The sequence below is a fragment of the Chionomys nivalis genome, chromosome 1 (assembly GCF_950005125.1).
Source record: "Chionomys nivalis chromosome 1, mChiNiv1.1, whole genome shotgun sequence".
Taxonomy (NCBI): Eukaryota; Metazoa; Chordata; class Mammalia; order Rodentia; family Cricetidae; genus Chionomys; species Chionomys nivalis.
The window spans coordinates 141,206,030-141,228,496 of record NC_080086.1 but is presented as its reverse complement, the minus strand read 5'-3'; the positions used below and the strand labels follow the sequence as shown (position 1 = coordinate 141,228,496).

The following is a 22,467-nucleotide window of genomic DNA, read 5'->3' as shown; positions in this document are numbered from 1 at the left end:
CAGGATGGAAGCTCTTGTAGTTTCTCACAGCCCACAGGGGAAGGGAGCCAAAGCTGCGAAGGCTGGAGGCCCCTCAGGTTGGAGCCTAAGGTGCTGCTGAGTCCAGAGAAAACCCTACCAAGTGGTGGAAGATGAGGCTCTTTCTCACTGGCCTCACTTGTTTAGCCCCTGTCAAGCACTGCCTAGACCTGTAGCAAGACTCTATTGGTCTTAATAACAAAACCCAGAGCCGGATATGAGGATAAATGCTGAATAATAATAATAATGCTGAAAGATCAGAGAAGTCTATGAAATCCTCAGACCGAATGGGGTATCCTGTCTCTACAAATCCTCAAACTGAATGCCATCTTTATGAAACTGCAGACTGAATCCTGGGTTCCTGTCTCCTCCCCCTTATATTTCTCTCTCCGCCCAGCCATATCACTTCCTGTCTCCACCTCCCTAGTGCTGGGATTAAAGGTGTGAGCCACTACTGCTTGGCTCTGTTTCTCTTTTAGATTTGATTTAATTTTGTGTACTCCAGGGTGGCCTTGAACTCACAGAGTTCTGCTTCTGCCTCCTGAGTGCTAGGATTGAAGTTTTGTGCCACCATTGCCTGGCCTCTATGGCTAATTAGTGTGGCTAGCTTCTCACTCTGATCTTCAGGCAAGCTAGCTTTCTTTCTTTCTTTCTTTCTTTCTTTCTTTCTTTCTTTCTTTCTTTTTTTTCTTCCTTCCTTCCTTCCTTCCTTCCTTCCTTTTTTCCTCCCTCCCTCCCTCCCTCCCTCCCTCCCTCCCCCCTCCCTCCCTCCTTCCTTTCTTTATTTCTCATAGAAAATTTTTCAAAAATGTTCATCAACATCCTTAGAAACTGCATGTCAAAAATGCCATTTCAGAAGACAGTATTGACAAATACTTTTAAGCCCCAACATGTATTACTAGAATGTCCAATAAAAGGAATTTAAGCATATTGTGAGTGAAAGCCAAAACTACTATAGGTTCACTAGAAAGTGCATTTGGTATATTTCTAGTAAAGCTCAACGTGCAAACTTTATTTATTAAAGTACAAACAAAATATCACCACATAGGCCTAATCTGTGCACTGCTGCATGGGCGGCTTTCCAGGGCTCTGCTAGGGAGAGGAGCAGGAAGGAGTGTGGCCTTGGCTTAGAGCTCCTGTGTGCCGGGACCTGGGAAAGAAAGTGGGCTCACCTGGACAAAAACCCAGAGACCCCACCTGCAGTATTTGTATTTGGGCCCTGGGTCATGCTAGGTGCTGGGACTGGGGGAGGGGCACACCTGGAGGGAGTAGGGAAGTGGCTGTTGGGACTGTGCTCCATGTGGGAGCTGTAGTGTTGGGGGCTTGTGTTGTTTGGGGGATTGTGTGGGGGAAGGTTGTATGTGGGACTGTGCTATGTGTTTGAATTATTGCGTGTGAGTTATATTTTGTGAGGGAAGTTGTGTTGTGTGTGTGTGATAGTTGTATTATGTATGGGTTGTCTTTCATTGAGGGGGTTGTGCTGTGTGGAGATCATATTTTTATGGGAGTTATGTAATGTAGAAAAGTTGCATCGTATGTGGGATTGTATCGTATGTGTACGAATTTTGTTTTATGGGACAATTGTGCTCGGTTTGGGAGATGTGTTGTATGTGAGATTGCATTGGTTGTTAGGTTTATCTTGTGTATGAGTTATGTTACATGAAGTTTGTAGTGCGTGAATTATATTGAGTTGTGCTTTGAGGCTGTGTTGTGGGTTGTTTGAAGGTTGTATTGTATGTGGGCTATATGGTATGAAGACTAGGTTGTATGAGGGCTGTGTTATATGTGGAAATGTGTTGTGTTGGAGGGTATTTGGGTATGTTATTTGAATGGTTCATGTTTGTAGGAGGTTGTGTTGTGTGTGGGTTGTGTTACGTCAGTGGGTTATATTCTGTGTTGGGTTGGGTAATGTTGTATTTGTGGGTTCTGTGAGGGTTGTGTTGTGTGAGTAGGTTTTGTTGTGTGTAGTTTGTATTGTGTGAGTATATGCTATTGTGTCTTTGGGGTCTGCCTTTGGAAGATGATGAAGCTGATTTTTTTTGGGCCTTGTAGCTCTGGATGCTGCTCATTATCCCTCTGCATCCCATATCCCATCCCTGTGGTCCTCAGGCTAAGAGCACACAGTGTTCCTTCCTACTCAGTGAGAGGGAAGCAGGAACCCTTGGATCAGCTCTCTGAAGTCCAAGGAAACTTACAGAGAAATGGTGGAGGGGTGATCTGTGAAAGTCCCTAAGGCCCTCACAGCTGACCAGCATGGACTCTTGATTGACAGAGGGCTCTAGGTAAGGGCTCTGATGCACTCCCCAGTCTCTTACCAGGGGCGTGGTCCCACTGCTTTAGGCGGACCGCTAGGGATGGGGAGGAGAACCACTGGGACCACAGGGATTAGTCTAATACTCATAGAAGGACAGAGCAGGGGACTCTTGTGGGCCAGGAGGAGGTGGAGGAGTGCCATTTGTAGTTTGTGCCTCTTCCTTGCTAGTGTTCTGCAGGTTGAAGGCTATGCTTGTTCAGTGGGTGTGTGTGTCCCAAGGGAGGAAGGAGGCAGAATGCTGGGGGTGGGGTGACAGAGAGCAAAGGACTTGGGTTACCGTGGAGGAGGGCTCACATCTCTGGGTTAGTAAACACCCTTAAGTTGCACTCCTTGAGAAAATGCAAACAGAACCTTAAAAAACAAACAAACAACAACAGCAAAACCCTTCCAGGACCATGTAAGTGAATAGGCCCAATGAACTCAGCCCATCACAGTACAGATGGGGGAACTGAGACCCATAGATGGAGAGCTGCTAGCTCAGGGTCAAAGTTGGCGCCATTGCTGAGCCAAGACTGGCCTGTGACATCTTGCCTGTCACAGCATGCTCCTGCACACTAGAAGCAGTGGGGACCAGAGGTGGCAGGAAGAGATGAGGCTGTTGGAGTTGGAAATGGCTGATGGGTGCTCTGGTACTCTTTAGGTTCTCTATGCACAAAGGGCTTCTCAGCAGAGCATCCTCGGCCCCAGTTTAGTAAAACTAGTGTAGAAGACCACAGAGAACTGCTCTGCAGTCAGTTTGTGTATGTGTGTGTTGGGGGGGGTGGGATTTACAATTATGTCTGTTTTAGATCTCCAGCTTGAGTGACTTATGTGCCTGGTACTGGTGGACAGAGTCATCCATGTTCCTTCCTGGGCTGTGTATGCTCGGTGGCTTTGAGGCCGGAGTGCTCCCTCTTCATGCTGAAATTCCGTGTTTTTAGAAACTGCCCAGCTTCATAAGAGCAGGGTTGGGGTGGGGAGGACAGCTGCTCTTTTGAACCTAGGACTGTGGTACTTCTCAGGGAGCTCTGTCAGCCCGAAGATCTCCCACATGGGCAGCTCCTGGGTTGGGTTCTTGGACACTAGGTCTAGAGGATCCTGAAAAAGGGACAAGGCTCCAGGAGAGCATAGCCAAGGGTGGGTGGCCCCTTCAGAGAAGCCAGGCAGAAATAAATGGAGCTTGGCGAGGCCATGTGTTTTCTGTGTGGCTGTCTGGCCTCATTACGGCTCAGTCCATCAGGCTGGCAACTGCCTCGCCTCAGTTCGCCCGGCAAAGCCAGGCAGCAGGATGTGGTGTTTTTCCACTGGACAGGAGCTATGCAGCTTGGCTCATCCCCTGCACAGGCCCCAGGAGAGCCTTGGGGCTGGAAAGGCCTTTAGAGGCTGGCAGGAACGCAGAGAGAGGATCTGGGATCCTGCCCCCTTACCATACTTCCTTTCTGAAGTCCACAGCAGGAACACTTGCCTTGGCTCTCCAGATACAAGGTCCTTGTGGCCCTCAGCCAGCCAGCCCTCTGCCCTCCCTCAGAGGGGCAGAAATGAAGGAACCGTGGCCTGGACACACTCTCCTGCTTTATCCAGAACTTTCTATAGGCTTAGCTCATGTGGGTGCATCTTTGGGGACAGGTGCAATTGTCTTGAGATAATTAGGGTAGAAGCACCTGTTTTCTCTGAGATACTTGGGCCAACACAGGCTTCTCACCCAGCCCTTCCTCGGCACTTCAGCCTGCACTTCTGGAGGAATTAGGCTCTTGAAGAAACTTCTGTTGTAAGAGCCTGGCTGGGGGCCAGATTTCTGGTGGGAATGTGATAAGTTTGTCTAGGTAATGTAGGGCCTTCTCTGTCACCAAGGGATCGCCAGTGAAGCTATCACCCAGTTACTGGTGAGGGTCAAGTCCTGGCTATGTAGGCAGCCACCGGTGACTCACCCATCTTTTTGTTGTCACCTTTGGGATGTGTGTGTGTGTGTGTGTGTGTGTGTGTGTGAATGACATAGAAAGCCCCAACAACTCTGGGGTAACCAAAATGAAAGAACAGCAAGACTGAAGAGGGTGTGAGACTCCCTGCTGCCTGGGGACCAGATACTGACCCCAGACCTCTTTGACTGCTGGCCACTGCACTTTCTATGATCTACTGTGTTATTTAGAAAATGATCTCTCGAGGTCTCAGGAAGCCACACCTTCAGAAAGATGGAGAAGGCCAGGCTGAGGTGGGAGAGAAGCTGCTGGGGAAGCTGACACAGAGAGTGAGGGCTCTAGAAACAGGCCTGCTCAGAGAGGCAGCAGGCAGAGCCAGTGGGAACAGGAGATTCTGGCTCAGGGGAATGCTGCCTTGATTGTGTCACAGGTTGCTTGACAGATGGGCTACAAGACAGACGGCAGGTCATAAAACCATGGTTAACTCTCCCTTGTTCCCCTTCCCTGTGACTTGGATACATCACTTCACTCCCAAGACTGGGTTCTTCACCCTTGAAGAGGATGATATAGTGCAGAACTCCTGGGGCTGTTTGTATCGGTCTCATGAAATGATGCATATAGAGAGTCCTTATCATCAGGGCCAGGCTCTTGCTAGGACTCCTATACTAACTTTTAAAATCGTGAATGACGGGCTGGAGAGATGGCTCAGTGGTTAAGTGGACTGGCTGCTCTTACAGAGGACCCGTGTTCAATCCTCAATACCCACATGGCAGCTTCCAACTCCAGTTCCAGGGGATCTGACACTCTCACACAGACATAAATGCAGAGAAAACACCAATCCACATGAAAAAAAATCTTTTTATTTATTTATTTATTTATTAATTAATTAATTAATTTAATTATTAAAGATTTCTGCCTCTTCCCCGCCACCACCTCCCATTCCCTCCCCCTCCCCCAATCAAGTCTTCCTTCCTCCTCAGCCCAAAGAGTAAGCAGGTTTCTCTGCCCTGTGGGAGGTCCAAGGACCACCCACCTCCATCCAGGTCTATTAAGGTGAGCATCCAAACTACCTGGGCTCCCACAAAGCCATTACATGCAATAGGATCAAGAACCCATTGCCATTGTTCTTCAGTTCTCAGTAGTCCTCATTGTCCATTATGTTCAGCGAGACCGGTTTTGTCCCATGCTTTTTCAGTCCCCGGCCAGCTGGCCTTGGTGAGTTCCCGATAGATCATCCCCATTGCCTCAGTGTGTGGGTGCACCCCACGCCGTCCTGAGTTCCTTGCTAGTGCTCACTCTCCTTCTGCTCCTCCTTTGGATCGTGAGACTTCAGTCCAGTGCTCCAATGTTGGTCTCTGTCTCTGTCTTCTTTCATCGCCTGATGAAGGTTAATATTCAGGGGGATGCTTATATGTTTTTCTTTGGGTTCACCTTCTTATTTAGCTTCTCTAGAGTCACGAATTATAGTCTCAATGTCCTTTATTTATGGCTAGAATGTCGCTGTACTGAAAGGTTTCCGAGGAAGGATTGTGTGCAGTACTCAGAGGGGGTCCGTGGCTCCAAGACTGTAGGTTAGGTTCCCAGCCATAGGTGTCCCGGCCAGTGGGCTTCTGTCCAGGCAGACTTTTACACATCTTCTACCAGGCAAGGGTTTTTAATCTGGATGGAGGTGGGGTCACTGTGAGGAGAGGTCCCACCTTGAACATGCTGGTGAAGGTGTTCTGTGAGGCTGCAGGTGGTCTAGAAGCAGTAGGAGGGGAGCACAGGTAAAAAGAAGGGAGACATGAGATGCAGGCACGCAGCGAGACAGCCATGGCTGTCATTTGGGGAGCTGTGAAGCCTGTTTGTAGTTTCTGAATCCAAAGAATTACCATCCAGTCCTCTCGCCCGTTGTGTGCCTGTCTCTACCATCCAGGCAGCTCTGTCCCTGGCATGGCCTCTCCTGAAATCCAGAGAACTGTTTATTCAATGTTATTTTCCTAGCAAGTGCTGACCCGGGTTGGTGCTCCTAACAGCGTAGGCCATCCGGTTTGGCGATGATATGGTCCCCATTTCCTGTGAGAAATATGACAGGCTTCCTGAGTTTGAGGAGCATCAGGCGGTCCCTGGCTTATTTTCTCCCAGCCTGAGCCCCATTGCTCATCTTGCTGCCCCCACAGCCTTGCCAGTGCAGGAGCGCCATGTCAGCAGGGGTAGGTGAACCCCCTGTCTGTGGATGTGGCCCATGTGGTGACACTGGTGGCGATGGAACCAGTGACTGAAAACTCCCCATGCATCAGGGACCAGGCTCATAGGCACTGTCTTGTTTAAGGCTCCCAAGGCTGAGGGGAGCTCACTGTCATCGCCGGTTTCTAGATGCGGAAACAGAGGCACCACTGTGTCTTGTCACCTTTTGTTTTCAAGTAATTAGATTTTCAGTTTAAATAACAGCTTGACTGTAGATGCATGGCTCTGTGTCCCACCATGGTAGCTGCTTCCTGGTCTCCTGGTTTCTCTCCTCTGGCCCTGGCAGGATGGGTAGATTCCAGCACTCTCTTGCTCAGACATCTCAGTGCGGAGGTCAGGCATTTTTTTTTTTTTTTTTTTTTGGTGAGTGGAAACCCAGAATTCTGTGTACATTTCTTTGCCCTGCCCCCAGCAGGCCTTCCTCGTGTTGGTTAAGAAGAGATTCAAGTCAGCTTCTGCAAGAATGTAGGGAGTACCGCAGAGCGGAGAGGAAAGCCAGGAGCTTAGCACAGAGGAGCCCTGGAAATGTCAAGTGGAAAGAAATGGCTATATTTGGCTGCTGCCTTCCTCCCTCTTACTCTTGCCGTGTCCCAGGAACCTCTTAGTCACCATTTTTATTGCAGGATGGCTCAGTGGCTTTAGATGTGGTGACTGAACTTCCTAAAACTGCCCTGTGTCTGCATGTCGCTGCCTCTCTCTGTGACCTTCCTCTCCTGCGCCTTCCCCAGGTCCCGGAGGTCCAGCCTAGCAGCCTTTCTCCTTCCTACTTTGTCCTCGGCTTTCCATGAATCTCACAGCTTCTCGAGTGGTCCGAGGAGTGGCAGCCCCATCACAGCACAGCCACCGCTGCCAGTCACACACTTGTTTCAGTTGGCAGCATGGTAGCACCCCTACAGCCATCCCTGAGTCTGACTTCCTCACCCATAACTTGTATTTACATAGTCAGCTAGTTAGGGCCCTGGCTCCTGCTCACTTGTAGTCTCTTCCGCCCCTAGCTGTTGGGACTGCCAAGGCCAAGGCAGGATAGTGCCTCACTTCTGCCCATTGTGGCAGTAGCCAGCGTATTCTTGGCCTTGCCAGAACGAGAAGTTCTCCTACAGTTCATGTCCAGGTCTCGCCAAACCTCTGAGGTCCTTTGTGCTCCTGTAGTTAATATTCCTGTCCCTAACCTCAAGGCTGTCCCTCAAAACTCCTCCTCTGGTCTTCATCTGTAGATCGTACAGACCCTGAAGCTTAGCTAAGGGTCGCTGGACTGCAAGGAAAGAGGAGGCATGTGCAAAGGGGCCACCTAAATATGTCTGATAGGGCACAGATATGCCTGTTCTGCCCTGTGTCTTCACGAACCTAAACATGCTCCCTTTCTCTTCAGCCAGCTGCGGCCCTCAGATGCCCAGAGGACCCATTGCCTTGCCCTGGCCATTGCAGACATCCTGTGGCGCGCTGGAGGGAGAGAGCAAGCCGTGGTTGCGCTGTAAGTGCTTCTGGGGGTCAAGTCGCATTCAATGCCCAGCTGATAGCTGAGGATGTCCCGGTCTTGGACAGAGAATCTGTATGACTCACGAAGGAGGATGTGCTCCTACCTGCCCACCACCCAGGACTTGGGAAGTACAGGAAAAAGCCTGTGACCCAGGCCCTCAGTTCCCCTCAGTGTTTCCCTGATCCTGAGGCCACAGGCTGAATCTGTGCCACTATCCAGGACCCCAAAGCATACTTCCCCCTGTGTCGCTTGGACCTCATTCCAGTGAGGATGAGTTAGAGAGGTGAGTGGCAGAGGCTGCGACTCAGATCCAGGATTCTGTTACCTTGACGATACCTCCATCCTGCCCTGCAGACCCTCAGGGTAGAAACATCACTTTGCTCCAGTTCTGTGACTAAGCTTTGATAAAGGAGGTAGTTTGGGGAACCAGTTTGGTTCTTTTAGCATAGTGCTTAAGAAAGGGAGCTCTTGAAACTGACTCTGAAAGCTGTGGCTTGCTGGATGTGTAATCTTGGGAACTGGCCTCAGCTCCCCATTCCTCATCTGTTGACTTGTTTAGAAAATGGGGTGATAATGATAACTTAATGGTTGTCAGAACTAAATAAGTATAAATAAATGATGTGTACTAAATATAATAATGTTATCAGTATGAATCTTTTATTAATGTACATAAATGGGGGATAATAAATGTGATGTGCTTAGGGCAATACCTGGGCATCATGTGAGTTGTGCTTGGGGTGGTCAACTTCTGCTACCCACTCTATGCCAGGCAATTTATTCACATAATGTAGGCGTATAACCTATTTGGCAGCTCTAAGGGCAGACGGTCAAGAGCTTATAAAACAGAAGTCCAGAGAAGAAAGATGGTGTGTCCCAGGCCACATAGAAGCTGGTGGCAAGTGGGTCCCACCCCAGATGCTACTAATCAAGACTGCACTGGGCTACGCACCCATTGTGGTTGCTGGGAATTGTCTCAGTGGGGGTGAGGGGGACGGCTTCTAAGGGGATGGCTGGAATCCTTGCCCTGCATGAAGACAGTGGCAAGCCAGCAGTCCTTCCTCTGCAGACGGCCTTGCCAACTGTAAGGGAGAGTCAGGTCTCCTCCTGCCAGACGTAGACGTGGTTCTTCCAAGCTCACCCACCACTCTCTTTTTCCATGCCCTGGACTCATAGCAGGAAAAACGAGAAACCCTTGGCTCTGTTCTCCCTGAAGCTGCCACTCCTGTCCTCATTTATTTCACGGCACATGTGGGCTTACTGGCTGGAGGGTGTGCCCTTTCCTCTGGTAGAGGACTTACGCACCTTCTTTTCCTTTTTAGGCCTTCAGGAACGCCACACTTCAGTCCAGCAGGGAAATACAAAGCAGATGGAGTCTTAGAAACAGTATGGCTTTCTGGAAAACTATCGTGCCACCTTTGGCTTTGTTTGGGGACTATCTCCTTTCACAGAAGTAAATCCTCCCCCAGCTGGGGCTGGCTGGCCATCCCTGCAGCCCAGGCCCCCAGAATCCTGCTCTTTGGGGGTGGGGGATAGGTGGGTGGCTTTGGAGATTGGCTCAGTGTCTCCTTGTCACCTCCATGTGCTCAGGCGTAGAGGTGCCCTTGGTGTTCTCAGTGCCCAGTGTGCAGTGTCCCTTGTTCCGCTGGCCTCTGTCTCTCCTGTATCTCTGGTGTCTTTTCTAGGATTCTCACGGATGGGGAGAGGCATCAGAGTGTAGAAAGTGGGAGGGGAATTGATGGCGTGGAGCAGCAGCCGTGGGCCCAACCTCAGGGAAAGGCTAAGGAAGCAGCAGGAAAGGCATCTTGTATTATTGAAAATGCAGACCCAGTGAAGATACTCGAAACTTGATACCCTTCACTGGCTATTTTTATTTTAGCCGATTTGTTTCCTGTGACCTAGCCTTGCGCATGTGACTCTTGAACCCTTGCTTGATTGGATGTTTTCTGGATATGTGTTTTTTGCTGACCTGCTTGAGAACAGCGTGTTAGGTTTTGACTTGGCCTGGTGTGGTGACATGAAGAAGTGATTCTTCCCTGCCCCTCTTCTTCTTTGTCCCACCCTCTGAAAACTGGGAGCTGGATGCTTGTGAATCATGACAGAGGTGTAAGGGGGAATCTACAGGAGTTCACCCACTCACAAGACTCCATTCACTTATTTATTTTTTAGTAGTAAAGTCAGGGCTATAGGCATTCGACACAGTAGGGGGACGTGTAGCTCACCGTGTGTGTGTTTCTTCACAGCTCACACTGTATAGTCTGACCCGCACTGAGGACCTGGTGACTTTTCTCCAGCAGAGCATACATCAGGTATGAGCAGTGGTTTCCTTGGTGGCACGAGCATTGCTAAACTTCCTAATTTCCTTATGAAAGAGGGTGGTAGGTGGACTAGTTAGTGCTCTGGTCACCTCCACCCTGGAGCTGGCAAAGAAACTGAGCAGAATGGGCTGAGGGAGGCTGCAGAAGTATGGGTGTGGGTAGGAGACACAATTTCCATGACAGCCTTGCAGGCTGGTAGTGATCACAGGCCCAGGGAGCTGTCGCAACTGGGCTGCAGCTGGGATTAGAAGCTGAGGCTTGGCTTTTAGGACTTTCCCTCTGCTGAAAAAGCAGCTACCCTGGAAGGCTGGACTCTGAGTCAGCAGAGAGGGTTCTAGGACAGGATGGGAGGTGACAAGAAAGACGCTTCCTTTGTGGAACTGGAGGGGACCCTGCTTAGTACAGGACCTCACCAGTGTCCTAGGGAGGCAGGCTGAACCATGCAGGGCCTGCCCTTCACTGTTGGTTCATGGCCTATGGCTTGGTTGGACAGGAAACATAGGGGTCTTCTAATCCCAGTGGGATAAAGCCTTATGGAGTGTGTGGAGGAAGCATCGTACATTCCAGGGGCAAAGGACTTGGCTTATGGAGATAGTCAGCCTGGCTTTGGAACATGTGTTTGACCTTGAGTGGCTCTGAGACTTGGGTACCATCCTGAAGCTCTCTGTACCTCAGTTTCTTCGTCTGTCATGCCTGAATAGCATTCATGGCTGCCTCACAAATTGTTCAGGAGCTCTAGCTTCATGGTATGGGTGTGCGAAGACGGAAGTCCTTTCTGGATTCTGGATTTACGAGGGTCAGTAAAGGCTCAAGGGTGGGAGGCGCTGGGGGTGGGGTTGAGTGGTAAGCCTAGGGAGGGACAATGTTGGACCATTAGATGCCCTTTCTCAGTGCTTTTCCCTGAAGATCCTGAGGGTCTTGGCACAGCCCCAGCGGCATCCTGACCGCTGGCAGCACCAGATTTCCCTAGGAAGGAAACAGAGTCCCACTCTCAGAATAACTAAAGACAGGCGTGGGCAAGGGGCACTGTGCCCTAGGGTTTCCATGAAGCTTGTGCATGACAGAAACCATAAAGAAGTTCAGAGAGAGGGGCCTGCTGTCAGGTTAGGGCCCCCTCAGTTCCACCTTGAGACTCTAGGCATGCCTCCCTGCTACCCATAGTTCCTCGGGGCAGCCGGTCCCCATTCCTCTGGAAACAGTGCTTCCCCCACAGCCTAATTTATATTTTTGCTGGAAGTCGTTGAGCTGCCTCAGCACTCAGTACACCAAATCCATTTTTCATGGGCTGTGCTTAAGAAGGGCTCATCGTGCCAGGCCTGGAAAAGCATGCCACCACTGCCCAAAATAAACAGCCTCCATGTTGTTTTCATTGCTGTTCACCACTTGAGAGGTGTCTGGTGGCCCCGAGCCAGCGTGGGTGGCTTCTGTCCAGCTGCCCGTTGGAATACCTTGGTGGGTTCATGTCTCTCCAGGGCCAGGGCTATGCTGGGAGAATGGTCCCTTCTCCCCAAGTGGCACTAGGCATTGTTCCCACCCTTAGCCACGGTTTCCGGCCCAGGTTGCTTTTCTTACCATCCTGATGCCCCGAGGTCTCCCATGTCTTGGCAGCTTGACTTTGATGAGATAATTTTAATAAATATTTTTAAAAACAAGCAGGAATATTGTGCCATTCAGTTGTGTTCTGGGAGGGCCAAAAGGCCAAAGTGGGTTGGGTTTCCTACCCTCTGGGGGCCCAAAGCAAGCTCTCTCCGAGGTGTCCTCATGGGACCATGCCACACTGTGCAGTAACAGCTTCTCACTGTGTACTGAGTTCAGCTTCAGTGGCTCGCATGGTCACAGCTATACCGCAGCCCTGCAGGGTGATAAACCCCATAGGCTTGGACGGGGAGATAGGTCCTAAAGCAGAGGCTTTCCCTAGGCAAAGGGTAAGGCCATCACAGAAGGGGAGACAGGCTATCTTGGTGACTCCCCTAAGGCACTGGAAGGTTGTATCAAAACTGCACACAGGATTCACCAGCCAGGTCCTGCCGAGCCTGGGTCACCTGAGTGGGGACCACAGCATTGCTCTGCAGCTGTCGCATCCACAGGTGTTGTCTTTGAGAGTGTGCACCGTAGATAACCCAGGAAATCTGCAAGGCAGGGTCTTAGTCATCTTTGTTTTTCATTGTAGGAGCCACAGCACCAATTGCCTGGTTTGAGGTCACAGAATCTAGATGAGGTTGAGCGATATTTATTCACGTTGTTTGTTACCAAAGAGAGTGGCACGTGTTTATAAAATGGGTGTTTCCAGGGCTCTCTGTCCCCTCTGGCCGGCCTCTGGGGCATTGCACTCTCTTGCCTTTCCCGAAGCAGTGGTCCTCTTCTCACTGCCTCTTGCATTTCCGTTAGACACCACACCTCCAGGAAGCCTTCTCTGGACCTCTCCTCCACAGCCACCTTCGGGTGAGGCCTTCCTGTGTGTTTTCAGAGGAGCTCGCAGTCCTGCTCTGGATGAGACATTCTCCACACTTCCCGAGTTTTGTTTTGTTTTTTCTTTCTGAGTCACGGCCACCGAGTAGACACATGGCTACCTGCTTCTTAGGAAGCCCCTTGGCAGAGTCCAGCCTTTGCATTGTCTATCTTTGAGACAGGTTTGTACAGCCCGGGATGGCCTCGCAGTCCCTTCCAGCCCACAGTGGGCCTGAGCTTGCAATCCTCTCACCCTGCCAGTGCTGAGGTCACAGGTGAGCATCACTCTGCCGGGAGGAAACGTGCTCTTGGTACCGGAGCTCCACTCAGCGTTACGTTTTTACCATCAGCTAACTGGCTATTTGATCTCAAGGGCGAAAACAAAGACTGTACCTTGAAGGAAAGATAATTTTATTAGAAACTTGAGCTGTCATAGTTTCCGAACTGAAATACCATATTTGATTCTGAGTTTCTTGGTGGCCAAGGGGAAGACAAAAATGTTCTCAGTGACATCATTTTTATTTAAATAGCCATTTCTCCTTTTAGCTTTAAGTACAAAAATTATTGTTGACACACAAGGAGTACTATTATAACTGCATCTGCAAACACAGCCCATCATGCCCATAGTGGGAGGAGTCAAGTTTCATACTGCTTTGGGGCTGGGAGCTTTTGATTCTCCATCTCAGTTGAACATTGTCTTAGTTAGGTATCTATTGCTTTGATAAAATTCCATGACTAGTACCATCTGTGGAGGAAAAGGGTTATTTCAGTTTACAGTGCTCAGGTCATACTCTGTCCCTGAGGGACGTCAGGGCAGGAACTGAAGACAGGAACCTGGAGCAGGAATTGAAGCAGAGGTCAAGGAGGGTTGCTCCTTACTGGCTTGCTCCCCATGGTTTGCTCATCCTGATTTTTTATTTTATTTTTAAACATTTTTAATTTTTACTTTTATCCCTCTTATTGAAAACCTTTTTTTCTCACATAGCGTCCTGACTATAGGTTCCCCTCCCTCTAATCCTCCTTGTTCGTCCCCTTTGCTTCTCATCTGGATCTGCTTCCTTTCCGTCCCTCATTAGAAAAGAACAGGCTTCTAAGAAACAGAAATAAAATATGTTATTAATAATCATCAGTCAATAAAATACCCTGCAGACTTGCTACATACAGGCAACCTGGTGGAGGCATTTTTCCAATCGGGCATTTTCTTTCCAGATGATTCTAGCTTGTGTCAAGTGACCAAAAACCAAAACAATAATAACAATGAACGAAAGTAACCAGCACAGCTCTGGTCCCTGGGCAGGTGGGCAGGTGGGTAGAGTAGAGCTGGAAGTGTATCATAGTGTACCACAGCCACTCTGGGTGCCAGGCAGGCCTGGCTCTAAACCATAGTGTACCACAGCCACTCTGGGTGCCAGGCAGGCCCGGCTCTAAACCATAGTGTACCACGGCCACTCTGGGTGCCAGGCAGGCCTGGCTCTAAACCATACTGTACCAGAGCCACCATAGGTGCCAGGCAGGCCCTGCTCTAAGTGCTTTACAACTTGCTGTAAGCAAAGACCTCTACTTTACGTATAGTTTACAGTGGAGAAAAGTGCATAGGGACCGGGAAGTTCAGAAACACCCCCACAGCCATGTGGTTGGCTCAGAATGGCAGAGTCCAGGGGGAGGAACCTGAGATGCAAAATAGACCAGATGCAGCATCAGCAACATTTTTAGTATCAGACAAATAAACTCAAGATAATAAGATAATCAAATCTGTGTATTTAAAAACCCCTTTAAATAGTAACTTTGTAACAAAGGTGGGGACTTCCTGGTTTCCAGGGGATTCCAGCCCTGTTCTGCATCCGCTGTCTATTTGCTGACGGCATAGCTCAGTTCTTCTGTGTAAGGAACTGTGTCAAGCAGAGCCCCCTTAGGCCTCCATTGTGTTGGGGACCTGGGCGGCCTCATTCTCTGGCAGAGGGCAATAACAGCTCCCTTTTGTCAGGGTCAGAGGTGACAGTGGTCCCAGAATGGAACATGCTGTCACTGCTGCTAGGTCCTGGGCTTTGGTGCTTCTGAGGTCGCATACGCGCTCCATGGTGGTGTTAATGTCGCCCAGGCTTGGGGGTTCAGTTCTGTGCTCCTCTGTCCTTTAGAAGGCCTGGCTAAGAAAGTTTGTGTAAATGGGATATATTCTTTATGGCTACCCACCAACTCTGTGACTAGGCTGGAAGCCATGAAGCCCAGATGAAGCCATGGCCCTGGCAGGCTTGAGGTGGCAATGTGCATTTGACGGGTCTTCTTTCCTCTTCCCTCAGTTCGAAGTGGGACCCTATGGTTGCATCCTGCTCACCTTGTCTGCCATCCTGTCCAGATCGCTGGAGCTGTGAGTACCCCCTTCATCCCAGGCCAGGCCAGAGGCTGTCTGTCTGTCTTCTTCCCTGGATGGCAAGGGGGCAGAACTTGGATTCTCTGGCTGCAGTGGAGAAGAGCAGTTACAATCTGTACATGCATCTTACCTTCTCTGTAGCCTTCTCATATGTGCCAGGGACAGCAGCGGCAGCAGGGGGACCCTCCCTCCCTCCCTCTGTGCCAGGGACAGTGGGGGGGGGGGAACTCACTCCCTCAGAGAGCTTCCATACAGTACTGGCAAGCCTGAGTACTCAGTGAGATCCCCTGACACAGGGTAGATAATGGAGACAGAGACCTGAGCATTGCCATTAGGGAACCCAGCAGATTAATAGCACATGAATTTTCTGTGAGGTACCATCGATTGATCTTCCATGCCTTTCAAGCAGAGGCAGGTCTAGGGTGTGGAGCTCTGGGGGAGGGAGTATGGCTAGAAGTACCTGGTGAGGGGAATTTGGGAAATAGCTCTTAGCAAGTCTGGGGAAAGGGTTGAGCCTGGGTTGCCCTGGCAGAAAGAGCATTTGTTCCTCTGTTGGTGTCAGCTTGGCCGGTGGCCTAGTGCTGTCTCCCTGGGCCTCTGCTGTGGGTGGGAGGAGGCATGGGGCTTTGCAGCCTCGTGCACTGGCCCTCCTGCTGCTTGCTGCTGCTGACCTTATTAAACCAGAGTGTGCACAGCACTTTCTAATGGCATTTTATTTCTAATCCTGCCATAATGATATGATGCATTCTTGGTCCGGGCTCACGTGCACGGAGACCGTAAGCCTTTCTGCCTTCTCCCCAGCTTGGCCTGTTAATCCCTGGATGGTGGGAGGGTTGCATGGGGGAGCTTTCAGCTTCACTGAGGGGACCTATGCTCTTGGGGACCAAGCCTGGGAGTTCTCATTGCAACTTCCCCATCTGTACAGGAGCTTCTGGTCCAGCTTCTGCACTCATTGGGGCAGCCTGAAGTGAGGGGGCACCCTGGCCATGTGCAAGCACCTGCCTATAGCCTGTTCCTCCAGAAGAGATTCAGGGCTGTCTGTCCAAGCAATATTCCCATTGTGCAGAGCAGAGAACTATTACTTCCTCTCACTGATCCATCCAATCAGGGCAGCCCCCATCCGGGCCTTGTTACTTGTGGACATCCTTCAGGATGGGGGTAGCAGTTACAGTCCTAGCAACATGTGCATGTACACACGTGCATGTCTTGAGCACACACATACACGCACACATGCACACATCGATGGACACACAGACACAGACACTGACTCATAGACAAGCATGCACAGGGATCCGCACATATGTAACATGGACACAGAGGTGTAGTCCAGCTGACTACAGGGCCTCTGGGCAGTTTTCTTGAGCCCCTAGGCAAGTGTCTTGAGGTTCCTAAGGCAGAATAGTCAGGATAGTCAAGGTCAGGCTTCTCTCCCTTCCCAAGGAGCTGAATAGGGACCTGCTGTGGGCTGGGCTTTGTCTCACCCCAGTGGTCTCTTTTCACCTTTCTTTAGAGGACGCAGGAGAGGACAGGCCCATGTACAGTGAGGATAATGGCGGTCAGCATCTTCTGCAGCTTCAGTGTGCCCAACCCTTTGCCTTGACAGTCATGTTAGAACACATGGAGTCTCTATCCCCTCCCCCCCCTGACACAAACTCTAGGCTAGGTGGGTCCTCTATGGTCACCGTGGCTTTAGGAGGTGAATGGTTTGCCCAGACTACACAGCAAGGCAAGCTGGCAGCCAGCTACCAAGCAGATGGGCCCCACCCAGCTTTTTTGGTTTGCTGCATTCAGAGGCAAATTTGAGTGATGGACTTAGGGTCAGGTCTGATTGCTCCTCTCTGCTGGAGTTTCTTCCTCTAAGAACTGGAGCTTAGGCACCAGGTGGCCCGTTGGTGAAACCACAAATGAAAACCTTTGACAGCTTCATAGTAGATCAAGGGCACTTGGATCCACCCCTGCTCAGCTGCCCACAGTCCCGACTGACCAGTGTGTCTTCAGTTCTTCATCATTAGCTGACTGGAGCTAGGATAGTGCCTTTTCAACTCTCATGGAAATTAAATGAAATCTAATTTAGTCCTCAAAAATTCCATTTCAAAAAATCAAAATAAAAAGATGCGCATGCGCACGCGTGACACACACACATACACACACATACACATATACACATACACACACATAACACATACACACACATACACACACAACACATACACACACATACACACACACACACACATACACACACACACACACACACACACACACAAAAGCTTCCCATGTAAAGCAGGTGAAGGTGGTAGGGAGGGCAAGTCCCCTCTGCCCCTCTTCAACATCTGGCATGATTCTTCCTTGAAGAAATCTCAGCTCTACTTAAAAATGTAGGAGCAGACGATGGCCGAGGGCTTTCCTGCTCTGACTGAGAGTCAGTGTGGAGGATCCTTTGATGCTGCTGTTTTTGGATGGTCTGTTACCACTTTGGGTTGTCGTTGGAAACAGGCGCCCAAAGAGTTCCTAATATCATTGCTGCTTAGCCATAAGAGTGCTGGACTGGGAAGACCTCTGAAGTTTCTTCCAAACATTCTGTATGTGTGTGTGCTGTGTGTGTGTGTGTGTTGGGTGTGTGTACATGTGTTGAGTGGTGTGTGTGTGTGTGCTGTATGTGTTGCGTATGTGTGTGTGTTGGATGTGTGGTGCGTGTTGTGTTGAATTTGTGTGTGCTGTCTTTGTGTGGTATATATGTATATGTGTGTGTGTGTGTTGGGTGTATGTGTTGTATGTGTGTGTTGAGTGTGTATGTGCTGTGGTGTGTCGGGTATGTGTGTGTGTGATGTGTGTGTATGTGAGGTGGATATTGTTGTTCTGAGATTGTGCAGAGGATGACATGATGCCATGTGTGATGTGAGTGTGTGACAGAAGGCACACACTCTCCCCTTCCTGGCAGGGTTCTCTCTCCAGCCCAGAGATTGCCCTCATATCACCCACAGGTCATTCCTAAGTCAGAGCAGAATTTGGGTTGATACTGTGGGCATGGAAACCCAGCCTAAGCAGCCCGGCTGTTCCTAGGTACAGGCCCCAGTGAAGGCCGAGCTTATGTAGGCTGTTCTTTTCCCACCTGATGCCAAACTGTTCACCTTCTTCCTTAAGATCTGAGGTTGCATACAGTAAAACACATGTCACATTTCATGCTCGCATGGCTCTGTGCAGTGAACCATGTGGCTAGAGATTTTCCCAGGGAGTTCTCGCAAGCTCCCAGGGATGCTCAGAGTCCTGAAGTCAGGGACTCTCCAAGTCAGACCTGGGTGACCCAGGGCTGGAGGTGTGGAGAGGAGAGGGAGGGTGCTGTGGGGAGCCCGGCCTGGCTCACAGTGGGGCAGGGCCCGTCAGTGGCAAGAGGTTGTGCCAGCAGCCTGAAAAGATTTTTTTTTTTTGTCCAGTAGACCATCAGCGCTCATCTTTGGCTGCTGAAGAGCAGTCTTGAAAGTTCAAAAACATAATGTTGGACAGCACAACCAGGCACTGAGGGCCAGGGCCTGGCCACCCTGCATCCCACCATGTGACTCTTCTCTTGAAACTCTTGAGATTAAAAACAACAGTGCCAGCAGGACAGTTTCTTTCCTTGAGAAAATAGCCCTGAAATGAAAGTCAGCCGTGAACGCTGGCTAGGAGGCAAGGTCAGCCCCAGCCACAGGAAGCAGAAACCAAAGCTTAACTCATTCGTGTAAAAGCCTGAGTGCTGTCTTTGGGACTTGGGTGTCTCCTCTGCATCTTCGCCCCTCCTATATACCAGCCGTGTTCCCAAGAATCAGACTCCTGTGGTTTGCCGGGTGTCAGACGCCCCCAGGCTTCACATTGTGAGCAGAGTGTGTGGAACCTGGTGGGCCCCAGGGAGATAGTCACAACCCAGAGTTCACCCCCACTGGTCGGGGAAGCTCTCATGGTGAAATGGGATGCTTTAGCTTGGGTCAGGAAGTGGAGGCGTGGGGAGGATGGAAGAATAGGAGAGCCAGGGTCAGTTTGAGGATGGCCTCATAAGCTGCTCTCAGAAAGAGAAAAAGGCAAGCACAAAGCTGGCCAGATGCAGGCCCCCAGAAGGGAGCTGGGGGCCAGAGACATGTGCAGTTCGGCTAAGAGCTGAGAAGCTCTAGTTGGGAACCTACTGTTGTGTACTCAGTGCTTGGCAGGCAGTGTCCTCAGAGTTCCTAAATTTCTCAGGCATGGATAATGAGAAGCAACAGCCACCAAGACCAGGAGCCTGGACTTTTGGGTGCTCGTTTCTACAGACAACCATAGGCTCCATGTCACCGGAGAGATCTCCAGCCATCTCCTTTCTGGGGCCCCTCAGTGATGTGCAAGGCTGCCCAGGATAGGGAAGGACCCCTGTATTGTACCCATTAAGGTCATTAGACTGTAGCTGGGAGGTGGGAGAAGTCGCTCAGTGAATTCCAGCATGACTTCTCACAAGGAGACTTCACAAACATCTCCAGCTAAGCTGCTGGAGACCCAAGTGCTGGAAGTCCCCATGTCTTAGCAAATGCCTCACCCAGACTCCCTTATGCTGAGTTGTCCTTTCTACGGCCATGTAAGTCTGTGGCCAGGTTCTGCCATCCTCTCCCCTGAAGCAATGTGTCTCAGTCAGGGTTTCTATTGCTGTGATAAAACGCCATGACCCAAAAGCAAGTTGGGAAGAGAAGGCTTACACTTCCACATCATAGTCCATCACTGAAGGAAGCCAGGACATGAACTCAAACAGGGCAGGAACCTGGAGGCAGGAGCTGTTGCAGAGACCATGGAAGGATGCTGTGTACTTGCTTGCTCAGCCTCCTTTCTTACAGAACCCAGGGCCACAAACCCATGGTGAGCTGGGTCCTTTTCCATCAATCACCAATTAAGAAAATGCTCTACAGCAGTGGTTATCAACCTGTGGGTCGAGACCCCTTTAGCAAACCTCTATCTCCAAAAATATTTACATTATGATTTATAACAATAGCAAAATTACAGTTATGAAGAAACAACAAAAACAATTTTACAAAAAGTTGGGTGTCACAACTTTCGGAAGGTTGAGAACACTGCTCTACAGGCTGTCTCACAGCTCAATCTCAGGGAGGCATTTTCTCAATTGAGTTTTCCTCATCTCAGATGACTATAGATTGAGTTAAGTTGACAAAAATCTAGCCAGCATAGAATGTGCAGTCTGGAGGCAGTTTAGCCAGAAGTAGAGGAGCAAAAGAAAGGGGCCTTGCTGCTACCTTGGGTATTTGTGACCTTGTGGCAGTTCAAGGAACAGACCACAGGTCTGAGACCACATGCTCACTTCTCAGGCATCATCGCGAAGGGAAGGGTAAGTTAGCGCCACAGCTGGCGGTGTCTCTTCACTTGTACTTCCAAGCTTAATAGTCTGTGCATAGGTCTTCTTCCTGTGGGAGGGGCGACAAGCACCACACAGGCGTGTTTGATGACTTAGAAGGTGTTGAGAGCAAGGTTTCAGAGAGGCCCACGCCAGCCCAGTGCCTTCTGTACTTCCAAGTTTAGCTACCAGATCTGAGCTGGGTCCCCAGGCTGCAGAGTTGGCAAGTTGTAGCTGGGGAGTGCCCACTGGGGCTAGCTGTGGGCAGTCATTCTGCCAATGGGCTCTGAGCCTTGGGGGTGCATGAGAGGGGCCCACTCTCTGTGATCCAAGATACAGTGTGGTTGACAGCTGAGTGGAAGACCTTCCTGACCCTCGACCCATGCATGGGTCTGTTTTAGTTCTCTTTGCTTCTTCAGTTGAGGGCTCAGGTATCCAGATGATGAGGACAGGCCTCAGTAGGAAGAGAGGAGGGTGATGCACTCCAGCCTTCTAGAAGGACAACCTGACCCAGCTGGGCTGCTTAGTTCTCCCTTCCTCTGCTTGCCTCCTGGAATTTAGGTGTTATCAGCTTCCCCCACAGTGAGGTGAGCACCTCAGGTACTTGCTGTGCATCTGCGGGGTCTGGAGCCCAGTCTGGGGGCAGAGAAGAACCCAAGAGTACATTACCTGGTCCTAAAAGCTCTTGTTACCTAGAGGGGCAAAGTGATCATATGAGAAGGTAAGGGCCCTGGAAGATGGGATGGAAAGAGAGCAGAGATGGGATATTTCTGTCTCTGGGCTAAAGAAGGACTCTGTTTATGGAGGAGGGAACACTTAGTGCAGCTCTGAGGATTGGCAATTCGGGCTTGTCAGAAAACCAGATGCTTAGGATCTGCCCAGAAGGAATGGCACCAGAGCCAGGGAGAGATCATGAGTCATGAACTACAGGCAGATTCGGGGGTCCTCTGGGCAGCAGTAAAGGCTATGGGTTCCTAGGGGGGTACTCTGAGCAGTAGTGAAGGCCCTGGGCTCCTAGGGGGGTCCTCTGGGCAGCAGTGAAGGCCCTGGGTTCCTGTGTTTTCTTTTTCTTCCTTCAGGCAGGCAGGCCCCTTTCCAGTGTCAGTGTCTTCTTTATAACAAGTATTCTCTACTTCTCACTGCCTGGGGAGGAGAAGTACCTAGACCCCCTGCCCTGGTGCTTTCTTGCAATGTGCAAGGCTTATCCACGGTCTGATTTACAATCCTGTAGGGTGGCTATTGTTATCCCAGGGGACCGCAGCTCAGGAGGAAGAGGCCTAACACCCAAGTATCTGACCACTGTCCCTTCTCTCTGAGCTGTCCTGGGAAAAACATTCCCCAGATCCTTTGTAGATGTCCTCGGCTATATTTCAACCTCCTGGAGGCCTGCGTTTACCACAGGCTCTTGGCTGTGACATGAATGGTTGAGGTTGCAGGAATCATGACCTCTCAGTCATTGTTTTCCTGTTTTTAATTGTTGTGATTGTAGGAAAAGGGAAGTGACATTTACCACATGCCAGAGGCTTTATATAGTTTATCTCACTCTGTTCTCACAGTAACCCATAATAGAAAAAGACATCGCCATGCTCCTAAGGCCTCTGGGGAGACGGACTCCCAAGAAGGGGCAAGTTTTGCACGGCAGTCTTTCTGCTTGAACCCAGGCATCCCCGACTTAGAGCCCAAGTTCTCTGTTATATCAGAGCTGCCCTTCCCACTGCAGAAACTCACCTCCTTGAGGTAGGTTAGGGGTGCAGAAGGAATGCAGCCTTTGGGAGGGGCCATAGGAGCTCATCCAGGAGGCCTGGTCCTGCAGAGCCCGAGGACTAGTCATCAGGTAGAAAGGGATGGCTGATTTCTGTCCAACAAGACTTAGTGCTTCAAAGATCAGAGTCAGGGTTCAACCACTCTTGTTCCCATGCCAGGAGTTCCCAGAGAACACTGACCATTCCCTGGCTTTTATTCTGACAGTGTGGATTCAGGCTGTGAGGGAGGGACGGGTTAGTCAACTTGGTAGACTCAGTCTGAGCTGGCCACTGCCCTGTTCAGGTAAATGGTTGTGACC

At 50.3% G+C, this 22,467-nt stretch overlaps 1 protein-coding gene across 2 annotated transcripts in view; it reads left to right on the top strand.

The window, feature by feature from the left end:
- Nucleotides 1–22,467, top strand: part of Mindy4 (MINDY lysine 48 deubiquitinase 4) — a 110,142-nt gene that overhangs the window by 63,862 nt on the left and 23,813 nt on the right. For both annotated transcript variants that reach the window (XM_057786166.1, XM_057786157.1), the window contains exons 10-13: nt 7,823–7,924; nt 9,250–9,313; nt 10,171–10,236; nt 14,991–15,058. In XM_057786166.1, coding sequence (XP_057642149.1) covers nt 7,823–7,924; nt 9,250–9,313; nt 10,171–10,236; nt 14,991–15,058 — 300 coding nt within the window. The remainder of the gene's footprint in view (nt 1–7,822; nt 7,925–9,249; nt 9,314–10,170; nt 10,237–14,990; nt 15,059–22,467) is intronic.